The 15,585-nt window shown below is 43.3% G+C and overlaps 3 protein-coding genes across 3 annotated transcripts; 2 read left to right on the top strand and 1 right to left on the bottom strand.

Moving 5' to 3' along the window:
- The first annotated feature begins 2,393 nt into the window (after positions 1-2,393).
- LOC149380588 (cellulose synthase-like protein D3) lies at positions 2,394-7,109 on the top strand. Its single transcript, XM_089604380.1, has 3 exons — positions 2,394-3,045; positions 3,503-5,150; positions 5,241-7,109. The coding sequence occupies exons 2-3, from the start codon at positions 3,516-3,518 to the stop codon at positions 6,993-6,995; spliced, it is 3,390 nt and encodes a 1,129-aa protein (XP_089460506.1). The 5' UTR covers positions 2,394-3,045; positions 3,503-3,515; the 3' UTR covers positions 6,996-7,109.
- A 132-nt stretch (positions 7,110-7,241) lies between these two features.
- LOC149380587 (uncharacterized) lies at positions 7,242-7,991 on the top strand. The gene has a single exon (XM_089604401.1). It carries the CDS (start codon positions 7,246-7,248, stop codon positions 7,930-7,932), a length of 687 nt encoding a protein of 228 aa, XP_089460527.1. The 5' UTR covers positions 7,242-7,245; the 3' UTR covers positions 7,933-7,991.
- Positions 7,992-8,164: 173 nt separating this feature from the next.
- TOZ (Transducin family protein / WD-40 repeat family protein) lies at positions 8,165-13,330 on the bottom strand. The gene is made up of 14 exons (XM_089604383.1): positions 12,951-13,330; positions 12,688-12,870; positions 12,453-12,602; positions 12,177-12,370; positions 11,735-12,020; positions 11,403-11,537; positions 11,119-11,237; positions 10,519-10,675; positions 10,119-10,365; positions 9,956-10,032; positions 9,536-9,655; positions 9,287-9,417; positions 9,033-9,207; positions 8,165-8,592 (listed from the first exon to the last, which is right to left on the bottom strand). The coding sequence occupies exons 1-14, from the start codon at positions 13,245-13,247 to the stop codon at positions 8,350-8,352; spliced, it is 2,514 nt and encodes an 837-aa protein (XP_089460509.1). The 5' UTR covers positions 13,248-13,330; the 3' UTR covers positions 8,165-8,349.
- Between the last annotated feature and the right edge of the window lie 2,255 nt (positions 13,331-15,585).

Raw genomic sequence — 15,585 nt, 5'->3', positions numbered from 1 at the left:
AAATTCTTACACAAGTTTTTTCTACCATGATGGACAAAATTTGCTCAGTCTACCTATTGATTATTTACCATGTACTAGTGAGGGTGATTCGTGTCAGTAGTATATCAACTAAATAGTATTGGCGGGAATTAAAACAAGACAAATTGTTAATCAAAATATTGATAAATATCAAAGAAATTAGAGAAATTTGTGAACACAACCAGACTAGGCCAAAACCTCTGTTTAGATACAAAAATTTCTAGAGGGAGATGAATTTTAGAAGGCTTGCTTATCGTGTGTAAGAATGAGAGCACATGATGTCCTTTTATAAGCAGAGTCAAACAGTGCTACAAAGGTCTAAAAGAAATATCTAACAAGGTTGAAGGCTTCGACCAAGTATTAAGACCGTGGGGTGGTGGAGAGTGTTACACCAAGCTATCTTGAACAGAGACCATCTAACTTAGTTTTGACTTGGTTAAATCTGAAATCCTTCCCACAAATCTCTGCACGAGCTTCTTAACTATCGAGCCTCCTACGCTTAAGCTCACAGATGGCCCACTAGGTCGAGCCGTGGTGGTTCAATCGATCCTAACAAGATGCCCTTACGAATAGAGATCAACTCAAGCAGCTACATTCAAATTAGACGCACACCCTATTTTTATCAACAAACATTTTATAACGTTTTTTTTTTTTGGCATTATATCTGCGGTATTTTTCTTTTCCTTGGGCATTTGATTTTAAATTGGAAACGATCGAGGGCAGGCACAAATGAACTTGGAATGGGAAAACAAATCAACAAAGAGTTGGGAAGTGTCATTGGATGGACGAGAAAGAAGGAGAGAGAGAGAGGGGAGTAAGTGTTTTCCGTCTTCTTCTTCTTTGGGGAACGTGGATCTCCACTTCCTTGTCACAGAACATTGGCAAGGTAAGAAGAGAGAACGTGAATGAGGAATAAGAAGAGACTAATGTGACTTGGCTTGGAGAATTGCAATGCATTTTTATTGCAAGTAATCAAATAGTGAATGACTGTTTTGATACAAATTCAACACATTAATGGTGGTGAATATAAAGCCTCAGACTCCACAATACAAATCTCATCTTTTTTCTTTTATATATTCAGTTTGCAGCTGCGATCCTCAACTGGGAATCTGATCTTTTTCTTTAATATAATCATCCGCTTCGCTCCCAGTCTAAAGCGAATTTCTAAATCTAATAGCTGCCACTGAGAATATTTTCTTGGGGCCCACACGCTCATCACGTTGCGGATTGCATGATTTTGTGTCTTATTTTTCTTTTCTTTTTTAACATTGTTTGTATTTGAATAGAATAGATTACCTGGGACGTGCGATGCATGTAATTACTCATCCTGCCACGTTCCCACATGGCACATGCCATCCCATTACCCACACAACATTCTCTCTAGTTTTCACATCTCTCTCTCTCTCTCTCATCATAAATAAATAAATAAAAATAAAAAAAGTAACATTCAATAAATCATGTTACTTTTAAAAGGGTATATTGGAGTATTAAAAGCTTAGATAAATTATGTGATCATTGACATCTCAATCCATTAAATAACACGGTTAAAAGAAATAGCAATCTAGAATTCTAGTGTCATATTTTTACCCAGTTTTGAAAATACCATAGGGAAGATGTGATGACACACCAAACCTAACCTAATCTTAGACCCATGGAAACACTCATCCAATATGATCAACTACTCTATATCTCTCATTTGAATTTATTAACCAATTATAAAATGGTATAGTAGTTGTGTGCGTGTCTTATTTGGTCATTTGCAATGCACATCATAAATATTGTTGATTTTGTTAGTAATAGCAATATTCCACTATGCGTGTCTTGAACAAGGGAAGGGAATAGAGGCACCCCACTCTCTGTTTCCATAATCAGTCCGTTATTTCCGCATTTGAATTTGGAAGATCCAAAAAGGTCCTTGTTCTTCTGATGCGTGGGCCCTTGAGATAAGAGGGTGCTTTTGGGAATTCAAAAATCACAACGTTCGGAGATCAAAAGAAAAAGACAAGAGCCAGGCTTTTTGAGTTTAGTTTACTCATTTTTATCTAACTAAACTCGGTTTTAGTTTTAGTTGTACGACTTTGATGTTCTAAAATACCCAACTGGACTTTACCATGTGACAACTTGCATTCCCACGCACACACGTCAACGCGCTATTTCCTCCTTCAATGCCCAATATACGCATTTAAATTTACATATTATATAAAGTATAACCAACCATTCAATCTCCCAGATAAGTAATACTAATTATTGTGAATAAAGAAGAAAATTGCTTTGTGATCATGGTTTTTATTTCATGTGTGTATACAGTGTACTAAACTAAAACTTAATAAGAGAGGGACTACTCTTTTCGAATTTATTTTGAAACGGAAAACCCTTTTTTACCCTTCATTTTCTCAAAAGGAAATTTTATTTTTGTGAAATTTCAAAAGGAAAGTTGAAAACACTTTTTAGGGCAGTGGCAATAACGCCGAGTTTTACTCGGTAACTTGTCCAAAACCAATCCTATATCTGTAAAACCTCAAATATAATACTATTAAATATTTGGGTTTCCCATTGGAAAAGCGGAAGCAAAAACAGTGCAGCTCAGAGCCCATCAGTATTAGATCGAGAGATCACAACTCTCTTCTTCTTCTCACCCCATCTCCCTAACTCGGAACTTTCCCTTTCTTTCTTTTTTCTCTCCAAAGCTCGCTTCTTTTTTTATTCTACTAATACGCTTTCGGAAGAAAGAGAAGAAAGTCCAGTTTTTTTTTTTAATAATAAAAAATCCTTTGATTATGGTATATTAGTGCTGTTGTAGTCTTGCTCACGACTAAGTCTCTAACAAAGCAGTCTTTTATATTTTTCTCTCTCTGGGCCAAATACATAGTCGATGAGCAAAGCCAAACCATTGGCTTTTGAATTGAACGATTCCCATTTAGACTCACCTTCCGACGGACGAAGCTGTTTCTCTTAAGAAACACGTTTTTTGACACATCAGAGATCTGAGAGTGGCTCATTTTCAGCGAGAGTTGTACAAATATCCAGGTAAAGCTCTTCTCTTTATTCCTCTGCCTGCTTGATCCTTCTTCATTCTGGTCATTTAGCCTTTTCAACTTTTTGCAAGGTAAAACTTTTATTATTTTTCAAAAGGCTTGTTTTGAAATAATAATAGCATTAGCAAGGAATTGAAACTGAAACATGGGCTTGTAGCGCTTCTATAAAATTCAAAATGATGCGTATTTTTCAGGATCGGAGTCTTTATTTTGTAATTGCGATTGCTAATGAGTAAAGTTAAAGAGATTTTCAAACTGGTTATGGCGGGGTTGGGTCAGTGTATAAAGCAGAAAGCTTTGGCTTTATTTCTGATGATGCGATCTTTTGTGGGTCAGCAGAAGATTCGTTGATCTCCCGTTTTTTTTTTCTTTTCTTGTGATTCTATTATACTACGAGGATTATACTTTGACTTGATGTGCTTGTAGTAATTAGTAGTGATGCATTTCAGGATCTAAGAAGGAATGGCTTCAAAGTCATTCAAGTCGAGCCGATCGAATGCGTCGGAGGACGGGCAGAACAAGCCGCCGCTGCCGCCGCAGGTGACGTTTGCGCGGCGGACGTCGTCGGGGCGGTACATCAGCTACTCGCGGGACGACCTGGACAGCGAGCTGGGCAGCGCGGACTTCATGAACTACACGGTGCACATCCCGCCGACCCCCGACAACCAGCCGATGGACCCGTCGATCTCGCAGAAGGTGGAGGAGCAGTACGTGTCGAACTCGCTGTTCACGGGGGGCTTCAACAGCGTGACGCGGGCCCACCTGATGGACAAGGTGACGGAGTCGGAGGTGAGCCACCCCCAGATGGCCGGGGCCAAGGGGTCGTCGTGCGCCATCCGCGGCTGCGACGCCAAGGTCATGAGCGACGAGCGCGGCCTCGACATCCTCCCCTGCGAGTGCGACTTCAAGATCTGCCGCGACTGCTACGTGGACGCCGTCAAGTCCGGGGGCGGGACCTGCCCCGGCTGCAAGGAGCCCTACAAGAACACCGACCTCGACGTCGGCGACGACAACCCCCGCCCCCTCCCCCTCCCGGGCCCCACCAAGATGGAGCGCCGCCTCTCCCTCATGAAGTCCACCACCAAGTCCGCCCTCATGCGCAGCCACACCGGCGACTTCGACCACAACCGCTGGCTCTTCGAGACCAAGGGCACCTACGGCTACGGCAACGCCATCTGGCCCAAGGAGGGCAGCGACGACGCCTCCGACCCCGCCGAGCTCATGAGCAAGCCCTGGAGGCCCCTCACGCGCAAGCTCAAGATCCCCGCCGCCATCCTCAGCCCCTACAGGCTCCTCATCCTCGTCCGCATGGTCGTCCTCGCCCTCTTTCTCACCTGGCGGGTCAAGCACAAGAACGAGGACGCCATGTGGCTCTGGGGAATGTCCGTCGTCTGCGAGATCTGGTTTGCTTTCTCCTGGCTCCTCGACCAGCTCCCCAAGCTCTGCCCTATCAACCGCGCCACCGACCTCAACGTCCTCAAGGACAAGTTCGAAACCCCCAATCCCAACAACCCCACCGGCAAGTCTGACCTTCCCGGCATCGATATCTTCGTCTCCACCGCCGATCCCGACAAAGAGCCTCCCCTCGTCACCGCAAACACCATCCTCTCCATTCTCGCCGCCGATTACCCCGTTGAAAAGCTCGCCTGCTACGTCTCTGACGATGGAGGCGCTCTTCTCACCTTCGAGGCCATGGCCGAAGCCGCCAGCTTTGCGAACGTGTGGGTTCCCTTCTGCCGCAAACACAATATCGAGCCCCGGAACCCCGAATCCTACTTCAGCTTGAAGAGAGACCCTTACAAGAACAAGGTGAAGCCCGACTTTGTAAAGGACCGCAGGAGGATAAAGCGCGAGTACGACGAGTTCAAGGTCCGGATCAACGGGCTTCCCGATTCGATCCGCCGGCGTTCCGATGCGTACCACGCTCGCGAGGAGATCAAAGCTATGAAGCTGCAGAGGCAGAACAGGTCGGACGAGCCGGTTGAGAGCATCAAGATTCCGAAAGCCACGTGGATGGCTGACGGAACCCACTGGCCGGGCACTTGGATGACCCCGTCCTCGGAGCACTCGAAAGGAGACCATGCCGGTATCATTCAGGTACGCATAGTAAATCAAGTGTTTGTTTGTCTTCTTGTATTTGTGGACTGAATGATGAACACATATATAATATAATATAATATGATATAGGTGATGCTGAAGCCTCCGAGCGACGATCCGCTGATCGGCAGTGCGGAGGACTCGAACCTGATCGAGGTGACGGACATCGACATCAGGCTGCCGCTGCTGGTGTACGTGTCGCGGGAGAAGCGGCCGGGGTACGACCACAACAAGAAGGCGGGGGCGATGAACGCGCTGGTGCGGGCGTCGGCCATCATGTCGAACGGGCCGTTCATCCTGAACTTGGACTGCGACCACTACATCTACAACTCGGAGGCGATGAGGGAAGGCATGTGCTTCATGATGGACCGCGGAGGGGACCGCCTCTGCTACGTGCAGTTCCCCCAGCGGTTCGAGGGCATCGACCCCTCGGACCGCTACGCGAACCACAACACGGTGTTCTTCGACGTCAACATGAGGGCCCTGGACGGGCTGCAGGGCCCCGTGTACGTGGGCACGGGCTGCCTGTTCCGCCGCATCGCGCTGTACGGGTTCGACCCCCCGCGCGCCAAGGAGCACTCGACCGGGTTCTGCTTCCCCGGGGGGCGGCGCAAGAAGCACTCGTCGGTGGCCACGTCCCCGGAGGAGCACCGCGCCCTGCGCATGGGGGACTCGGACGACGAGGAGATGAACATGTCGCTGCTGCCCAAGCGGTTCGGGAACTCGACGTTCCTGATCGACTCGATCCCGGTGGCGGAGTTCCAGGGGCGGCCGCTGGCGGACCACCCGGCGGTGAAGAACGGGCGGCCCCCCGGGGCGCTGACGATCCCGCGCGAGCTGCTGGACGCGTCGACGGTGGCGGAGGCCATCAGCGTGATCTCGTGCTGGTACGAGGACAAGACGGAGTGGGGGAACCGCGTGGGGTGGATCTACGGGTCGGTGACGGAGGACGTGGTGACGGGCTACCGCATGCACAACCGCGGGTGGAAGTCGGTCTACTGCGTGACGAAGCGCGACGCCTTCCGCGGGACGGCGCCCATCAACCTCACGGACCGGCTGCACCAGGTGCTGCGCTGGGCCACGGGGTCGGTGGAGATCTTCTTCTCGAGGAACAACGCGCTGCTGGCCAGCCCCCGGATGAAGGTGCTGCAGCGCATCGCCTACCTCAACGTCGGCATCTACCCCTTCACCTCCATCTTCCTCATCGTCTACTGCTTCCTGCCGGCGCTCTCCCTCTTCTCGGGCCAGTTCATCGTGCAGTCCCTCAACGTCACCTTCCTCGTCTACCTGCTCACCATCACCGTCACCATGTGCCTGCTGGCGGTGCTGGAGATCAAGTGGTCCGGGATCGAGCTCGAGGAGTGGTGGCGCAACGAGCAGTTCTGGCTCATCGGGGGCACCAGCGCGCACCTCGCGGCGGTGCTTCAGGGGCTGCTCAAGGTGGTGGCGGGGGTGGAGATCTCCTTCACCCTCACGTCCAAGTCGGGGGGGGACGACGTGGACGACGAGTTTGCGGACCTCTACCTGGTCAAGTGGACGTCCCTGATGATCCCCCCCATCACCATCATGATGATCAACCTCATCGCCATAGCCGTGGGCTTCAGCCGCACCATCTACAGCGTCATCCCGCAGTGGAGCCGCCTGCTGGGCGGGGTCTTCTTCAGCTTCTGGGTGCTGGCCCATCTCTACCCCTTTGCCAAGGGACTCATGGGCCGCCGCGGCCGCACTCCCACCATCGTCTTCGTCTGGTCCGGCCTCATCGCCATCACCATCTCCCTCCTCTGGGTCGCCATCAACCCTCCCGCCGGCACCAACCAGATCGGAGGCTCCTTCCAGTTCCCCTGACACCTTTTTTCTTTCCTTTGTAATCCACAATTTTTGGACTGGATTTAGATTCTCTTATTCTTTCCTTTTTATATGTATTTATTTACCCATATCATAATACATTTATATTCCCAATGTTTCCGCTCTGCTCCACTATCTATTCTTACTCGACTAGTTAGTTCATCATGTAAATATTGCCGCCACACAAATGGTATGAAAGCTCAGTAGTTGAACCACCATACTTGTATTGTATGCATGGGTTATATATAAGATGAGACTGGCTATTCCTGGTTTTAGTAAAACGATTGTCTGTCTCATGGCCGTGACGAAGATCACCTTGCTGACCCTGCTGATCCCTCCACTGCTTTTGTCGGCTTCCTCTGCGGCCGCTCCGAACCAAGAGCTTGCCACTGCCATTTCCGAGATGCAAAAAGCAAACTACTTCACGTTCATAATGCTTGTGCGCATGATATCCCCTTCCGACCACAGGTTCCGCGGTAATCTGACATTCCTGATGCCCAACGACCGAACGCTGTCCAAGACTGCGATGCCACAAAGCCATGTCACCGAGTTTGTGCTGAGACACTCGATTCCGTCCCCGATGCTGTTCGATTATCTGCAGCACATTCCGAGTGGCTCCGTCATTCCAAGCTCCGATCCCGATTACATGCTCAACATTTCCAACAACGGTCACAAGAACTTCTTCCTCAACAATGCCAAGCTCATCAGCCCCAATATCTGCACGGCCGGCTCAGTTTTCCGATGCCACGGGATCGACAGCGTTCTTCTTCCCTCCCAAAAAAATCCAACCGTGACTCCACCACCACTTCCGCCACTAAATAATAATATTACTCCCCCAACCTCCCTGCCACCACCAAACGCAGGATCTTCTGTTCTCACCGGAGTTGGACTTTTAACATTCACTGTGCTCTCAATGTCGATCTTTTTCTCTCTATAGTATGTTTTGCAGTAGTTCCTACCTTAGGGTTCTATACCACAATCTTCATCAGAGTAGTGCCTGCCTTGTATAGTTTTTTTTAACAAGGTTTTATTCCTGGCTCATCTATTTTCTATTAACTTTTACACTGATACATCGTGCAAAAAAAAAAAAAAAAAAAAAGGTTGATTGTTTTGTCGTAAAGCTGTAAGAAATAAAAAAAAAATAATAATGTCTAACATACGCCGATTAATAAAACAAACGAACACGTATATAAAACATTGATCAGTCTGTGACATCACATGTTCCAAGGTTCAAGTGTGTAACTCACAAGGTGACAAAATTTTCAGTGTACAATACTACAATCTATCCTGTAATCTACGGGATGAAAAAAATTGAGCTCATCAAAAAATTGAATCATCATCAGGCAGAGGAGTGTTAGGATGCAACAGCAACGCTGGTGTAAGCTACTTTCTTGTGCGTTCGATCCTCCTTTTGCTTGTCTGATTTTCGTTTCTTTGATTTCGACCCGTCTTCGGCGCTTGTCTCCGGTTCGACAACTGACATTCCCGTCAGAGTGTAGTCCAACAAAAATGTGCTTCTCACAAACCTGTCTACCCGGATAAAATGCCTCTGAGAATATGGTAAAAGGCCTTCAAGTAGTTCTGCAATGCCTTTTATCTGCAATATTGTGACAAGCGTTATGAAGGACTCGGATTGTGATTAAAGGCTGCAGAAAACAAAAGAAACAGCGGGAAGGCTAGGAATAACATCCGCAACCAGTCTCTTGTCTATTCAATAACAGAGGAAGTAACTTCAAATGGGTCCAGCCATTGTCTAGTAAATGTCCTGATTAAACCAAAATTTTAAATAACTTGGTTGTGGGCGTTAACAATATATTAGTGTTGTCTTCAAGTTCGCAAATCATATTTACAACAGAAATCAGCTGACCATATTTCAGGGTTTTTTTTTTACTTTCCATTTCTTAAAACTAAAATGGCTTATACTCCCATTATTTAGCCATTAACAACAGTGAAATTTCAAAAAAAAAAAAATAAATAAAAAAATTTCCCTGAGTTGACCCCACACAGACAAGCAAGAGATCCAACTAGCATAGTTACCTCAATGATCTCTGTAGGAGGAATGATATTGAAAACTCTGAAAAGCACAAACTGAGCAATGTGACAGAGTTTCGGCTTGGTGTTCCATTCTCGAAGATACTCCAAAAGTACACGAAACTCCTCCTTATTGAGGGCCTTCAGGGCTTTCTCTATATGACTTTCAGCGTCTCTCTTCCTGCAAAGTGCTCAGTTAAGACAATATCCCAGGTTTCATTGATTATCGAAATGTAAGGTACAAAATTTTGCAAGCAGACCTGCAGAGTGATGCAAATAACTCAAAAAGCTTGTGTGGCCTGCGAAGCTCGAAAGCAAGTTGAATTGCTTTCGTATAGTCAGCATCAAATAGAGCATTTTCAAGTTCTTGACCTTTCAGAACCCCTTCCTCCTACGCCAACAGTAAATCCCAAGGTTAAAAGAATAGTAATCTTAGTACTCACTAACTTGTCCTCGTGTGATTGATTTTACAATCTAAATTTAGTTGCATTCGAGAAACCCGAATTTACCTCCTTACGGAAAGCATCTTCTTTATCAGACGCAGTGGAATCGTGCCAAAGATTGACAACAGCGTCACCTCCACCTGTTGCAAGCATTTCTGTCTTCTTTCCCACAGCCAACGCCCAGATCTGCAGGAAGAACTCACTATTTATTTACCATGAGAGAATAGAACAAGTTGTATATGAATGAAATCCTTACAAAACCAATCAGCCATGTAAGACTGTGACGAAATTTATGCAACATCGCACTATATGGTTCTTTATTTCTCAAACATCAAATTGTTATTAGATGCGCAACAAATACAAGATGGCATATCCTAGCCAAAAACATTAATGGGACATCAATTGTACAGCTGATTGACTACATGGATCAATACTAGCTTACTAAGATTTTCCTTATAAATTCTAAAAGCACATGTATGTGAGCACCTTGTCTTCGTGATGATCATATGTGGCAATACATTCATTCGTGTTGACCATCCATAGCTTTACCAGACCATCGGCACCTAAAACATTAACATGCTTTTCACACATACTATCATACTTGGGAAGTTAGAAGAGACAAAGTCTTATAACCGTCAAACATTATTACCACATGAAACGAATTGAGTTCCGCGGGTAAGAAATGATGCTCGTAACACGCTAGACGTATGTCCCTCAAACGTTTTCAAGCATGAACCGTCGGATATTGCCCATATCTTTACCGTCTTATCGCCCGATGAAGTTATGACACATTGATCAACCGGAGAAAATTCAACAGACCAAACTCCCCTTTTATGCCCTTTAAGTGAAACTTTAGGAACTAGTCCGGGAAGAGTCCACACACAAGCAGTACGATCCTGATAAACAAAAACAAAATAAAAACACTTCGATTACATCAAGTAGCACATGGTAATTGCAGCATCGAAGGTCATTTCTTTCTTCGGATAACATCAAAAATTTGATTGAAGATTAATTTTCATAAATATATAAAATACCACATTTTCACTAACCTGAGAACCACTGCAAACCAAGCTATCATTGGGGGCAATAGCTAAAGAATTGATATCTTTATCGTGTGCAGCCACAACAGCTTTAGCATCCAAATTAACAGGTGTCTCAGCATCATCAGAGATACCATCCAAGCTCCACACTTTGAGTGTCCGATCACTGAGCGAATTAACCACGAAGGTCATGAAAGAGAAACATATTGGATAAATAGAAACTCAAATGACCATTGATATATTATATGACGTATATCATAGTATTTTACTCAGAACATAGGGGAAAAGAATAAAGTAGAAAGAATGCGCTGATAAGACCCTGTCTAGGATAAAAAGCCTTTTATTATCCTTAGCCTTTTTATTCATTATTTTAGGCTTTTATTTGTTAGGTTAGCTTGGGGTTACTTTCTTTAGTCCAAGATTATAAAAGGAAAGAATAAAGGATTAGGGAGGGCATTCACTCAATTAGTAAATTTTGGGATTTTCCCTTAAGAGAGCACTGGCCCTCTCAAAAGGCCAGATTGGTCAAGTAACGATCTGTAGACACCATTTATGAATACAAATCTAGTCTATTGCTTATATTCCTTCTCTATGTGTATGCCTGCTCACCTACTACCACTCACGAAGAAGGGTTTCCCTTTCTTCGATAGAGCAACGGCTCCAACGGCACCCATATGACCTTTACCGACCCCAAGGCAAAGTCCACTTTCCGAATCCCATAGCCGAACCTGCACATGTAAGAATATAGCTTTCAAATAAAGAAATCGAATAAGACAAATAGCAGACCAAATTGTTATAAAGCCGGAATTCATTCTATAAATTGATATAAAATAACCCAAATGCGAGGAAGAATAAAACAACCTTACAAGCAAACAAAGGAATGTAAAACTTACGTCTTTGTCTTTGCTTCCTGATACAATAAGTGTCTTTCCTGAGCTAGAGATAGAAGTATCGAGACATAGAACGGTTTCAGTGTGGCCTGTCAACACATACTGGCATGACATGGACTCCATGTCATATATGCGTACCTACACCAATGAAATCAGAAATGAATCTTCCAACTAATATAGGAATGCTTCATTAATTGGTAGACATACAATCGTGTCTAATCTTAAAGATACTCAGCACGCGTGCAATTATGTAGTACCAACGGAGGTAGGCGAATATTATAGAACCCATGGCTTATAAGTTAAAACAAGAACAATAAAACTCATAGGAAATTCACCTGTTCTGTATTTGTGGCAACAGCAAGAAATCGTTCTTCGTTTCCTAGAAATTTCATGTCTACGATTTCTTCATTGTACCCTACAAGTCTTCTTCTCAGCACTAGCTCCGATGTTCCCTCAAGTTGTTCCACTGGGGAATACACGAGAAATTGCTGGTCCACAGTTACACAAAGCAATCCTTGATCTGTGGGAAGCATAAATGCAGCAGAAAAGCCCCTTTTGGCATCATCCGCGGCTGCATTAATAATAATATCTGAGTTCTTCTGCTCGAACACACACGCTGCTCTGTCAAGATATAAACAGAACCAACAATTAATTAGACATTAACTGTGAGCAATAAGGATCAGAAAAATCAAAAGCTTAACTAGAGGTACCACTTCATAACTATAACCATATAACAGAATAAAACAAAACTTTCTAGGAAAATACTAAAAGGCTTACCTTTCAGAATTCCATACCCGCACAATACCGCGCTCCCCAACGGTTATAAAATGTGTTCCACTCTTTTGATCATTCAAACCCGAAATTGATGCAAAAGGCGAACCAGAGCGAATAACACACACAGCTTCAAGGGCTTCGTAAGTGAGAACAGTCTTCTTACAGCTGTAGTCGTGAAGATCCCACAACATGACAACCTGAAAGCAACCAACAAATTAAACAAGACAGAATTTCAAAAGCAAGCTATAGGAGTCACAGACGGGCAATTAGTTAACACACCTTATCCCGGCCCGCACTAAGCAAGGTCTTACAATCTTCAGACACAGCCACCGAAGTTACAGCGGAGTTGTGTCCATTCAGGGTCGCGACGCATTTCTTTGTAAGAATATCCCAGACATGTATAGTTGCATCATCGCCGGCCGAGAAAAGCTGACCCATTCCCACCAAAATGAGCAGTTAATCAAGATGAAATGGCTTAGGAATGGCACAAGTTCTGGAAAGGGGTCGGACTTACGAGTGGTTTGGTGAAATCGGGGTGAAAGAGAACAGTGGAAACAACATTGGAATGACCTTTGAAGGAGTGAGTGCAAAATCCACCGTCAACGTCCCAAACAAGCACTTTCCGGTCGGCTCCGGCGGTGGCAAGCAATCCACCGGAGGGGTGGCAAGCCATCCCCATCACAGGACCCTCGTGTCCCTGAACCCAATCCATACACACTCTATTCCTTCAATTTCATTTTCAATTTCGATTTCAAATTCAGGCGATCCAATACATACCTTCCAAGAGCGGACACATTTGAGGGTGGAGAGGTTCCAGACCCGAATCTGGCGACTGTGGCCGGCGGAGAAGAGAAGCTTGTCGTCAGGACTGAGAGTCAGAGCTGTAACGTTGTCGGACTCGGCGTCGATGGAAGACCGAATCGAGGCGTTTGAGGACTCGACGATCTTGATGGACTCGCCGCACGCGCACGCGATGAACGAGCCGTCCGACGAGACCGCCAGAGCCCCGCCGCCGTAGAACTGCTGTAGAGACGGCACGCACCGGTAGTTCTTCTTCGGAGCTAGCGACGCCATTGCAGACCAGAGCTCCGTAAGGGTTTCGCACTCAGAACAAACCGTTCGAGTCTCGAGTTTTAGGGTTTAAGGGGTGTGGTTTATCTACGGCCCTTCATATATTGAACTGCGTGTTCTCAAGTCTCCCTGAATATATAGATTTGATAAACGACACCCCAGATTTTGGTTTTACGAAAAGTTCAATAAACGTCACCAAAAACAACAAACGACACGAAAAACATATATGATAAACGACGCCAAAAATTACAAACTTGTAAAAGGCTTCGATGAATAACCACCAGATATTGCAAATTTGATAGAAAAATGACATAAGTTTTTATGATCATAAGTTTTTATGCCCTATCATTCTTTTTTCTTAGAAATGCCTCACATATATGTATAATTTAGCATCAAAACACGGCATTGACTAAGAAACAAACTTGAAATGAGTAATTGAAAGAAACATACAGTTAAAAAAAAAAAAAAAAAAAAAATTGGGGCATCTATGTCTAAATCTCAGTAGCAAAATGACACTAAAAATTATAAATTTTACTACACCAAAAATTACAAATTCGATAAACCACACAAATTTTACAAAATTGATAAACGTCACAAAAATTTAAAGTACTTAGGATGAAACTTTTTTTTAGACTGTTACACTTTCATTCTAAATGAGATTTTAAATATCGGTGTCTATGGTTTCAATATTACGAATGTACCAATCATTTTACCTTATTCATCATTGATTATAAATTTGATAAGCGACAACCCAAAATTGGGTTTTTCGAAAAGTTCAATAAACGTCACCAAAAACTACAAACGACATGAAAATCAAATATGATAAACAACGCCAAAAATTACAAACTTGTAAAAGGATTCGGGAAATGGACTAGATTACCTCATTTTTTTGAGCGGTAGATATCTATACCCCTTTCTCTTTTTGTTTCCAAATTCATGCCCTTTTTTAGTGTAAATTTTACGTAAAAGTTGAGCATTTTTAAGAGGAAAATGTGAAAGAGACATAGAAACCTACCGATCTCAAAATACGAGCAACAAATATCATTCGATGAATAGCACCAGATATTGCAAATTTGATAGAAAAATGACATTAATCACCCCTTCGATAATCGTGTACGTAATTTTATGCTCAATATTTCTTAAATATGTCTCTCATAGCTAATGCAAGTTTGAAAAATTGTAAGATTCTTGATATCTTCAGGTTGTTGTATAATTTTAAAATACTATAAATAATTAAATGAACAATAAATGTATATGACATATAACGCACAAATTTTTCGGAATAAATGTTGAAAGAACTGGGAAAAAAAAAACTTCATTTGGGCGAGAGGCATTATTCATGATGTTGTTAATAATATAAATATAATGTAGGTTACATTGTGAATAGACATAATAATAAAGAGCTAAAAGACTAAAATACTTCAATAGTGATAAATATTTGCAATAATAATATTATTATCATCAACAAATAAGATTCTCAATAAAGCCAAAAACAAAAGTAAGATTCTCAATAATTGAGCCCAAAAAAATGATTCTCAATATTTTAAAACATAAAAAAGATATATATATATATATATATATATATATCCATGTAAGATTAATGTGAAATTATTTAATACTTGATTTGTAATGGATTTCGCTATTTATATTTCATTTACATTATATATTTGTGATCAAATGTATTATGAATTTATGATTTGGAGCACATTTCTCCCTGAAAAATAACCACAAAAATTTATCTTTATTATGACTGATAGAGCAAATGTTGACATCCCGAGAAATCCTAAAAATAAATGGGGCGTCAGAGACAAAATCTTAATGATAAACAAAGGACTACAGAGCAATGGTAAATAAATGGGGCGTCGATGGGACTTTTCACAAGTACAAGTTAGCTTGCATTATTAATAAATAAATAAAAAAAATTTAAAGTAAGCTAGTAAAATTCTAAATGTGCTGACGCAATTACAAGGTGGCGATTGTGAAAATTTGTATGGTAAAAAAAATGGCTGAAAGTAGCTTAATTTGCTCTATCTTGTTGGCCACATAGTTTATTTGATATACATTCACACGTATTGAAGTCTGATAAATGTGCACACACCATATGGCAATAGAGGCTTAATAAAATGATAGTAGGGTAGCAAATTTATTGTGATAATTTAATGGAAGAAAGAAGGCGTGTTATTTGGTGAAAGTAAGAAAGATGTGCTGAGTAAGTAATGGACGTGAAAGTAAAGAAGAGAGAGTGTGGTGATGAAGAAGCGTACGTGGATATGGAATGGGCAGAGAGGCATGTGTGTGGATCGTTGAAAGGGAGGTGAAGCATATGCCAACTACTACTGAC

This window comes from Urtica dioica, chromosome 12 (genome assembly GCF_054948205.1).
Source record: "Urtica dioica subsp. dioica isolate 48M chromosome 12, U.dioica_male_clone48M_v1_H2, whole genome shotgun sequence".
NCBI lineage: Eukaryota > Viridiplantae > Streptophyta > Magnoliopsida > Rosales > Urticaceae > Urtica > Urtica dioica.
This window is presented reverse-complemented; position numbering and strand designations above follow the sequence as displayed.

What these genes read in the sequence shown, in the direction of transcription:
- LOC149380587 (XM_089604401.1), top strand. Translation starts at nt 7,246, where the DNA reads ATGAGACTGGCTATTCCTGGTTTTAGTAAAACGATTGTCTGTCTCATG.
- LOC149380588 (XM_089604380.1), top strand. Translation starts at nt 3,516, where the DNA reads ATGGCTTCAAAGTCATTCAAGTCGAGCCGATCGAATGCGTCGGAGGAC. An exon ending in ACCATGCCGGTATCATTCAG is followed by an intron (nt 5,151 to 5,240) that starts GTACGCATAGTA and finishes AATATGATATAG; the next exon opens with GTGATGCTGAAGCCTCCGAG.
- TOZ (XM_089604383.1), bottom strand. Translation starts at nt 13,247, where the DNA reads ATGGCGTCGCTAGCTCCGAAGAAGAACTACCGGTGCGTGCCGTCTCTA. An exon ending in CCGATTTCACCAAACCACTC is followed by an intron (nt 12,603 to 12,687) that starts GTAAGTCCGACC and finishes GGAATGGGTCAG; the next exon opens with CTTTTCTCGGCCGGCGATGA. An exon ending in ATGATCATCACGAAGACAAG is followed by an intron (nt 9,656 to 9,955) that starts GTGCTCACATAC and finishes TTCTTCCTGCAG; the next exon opens with ATCTGGGCGTTGGCTGTGGG.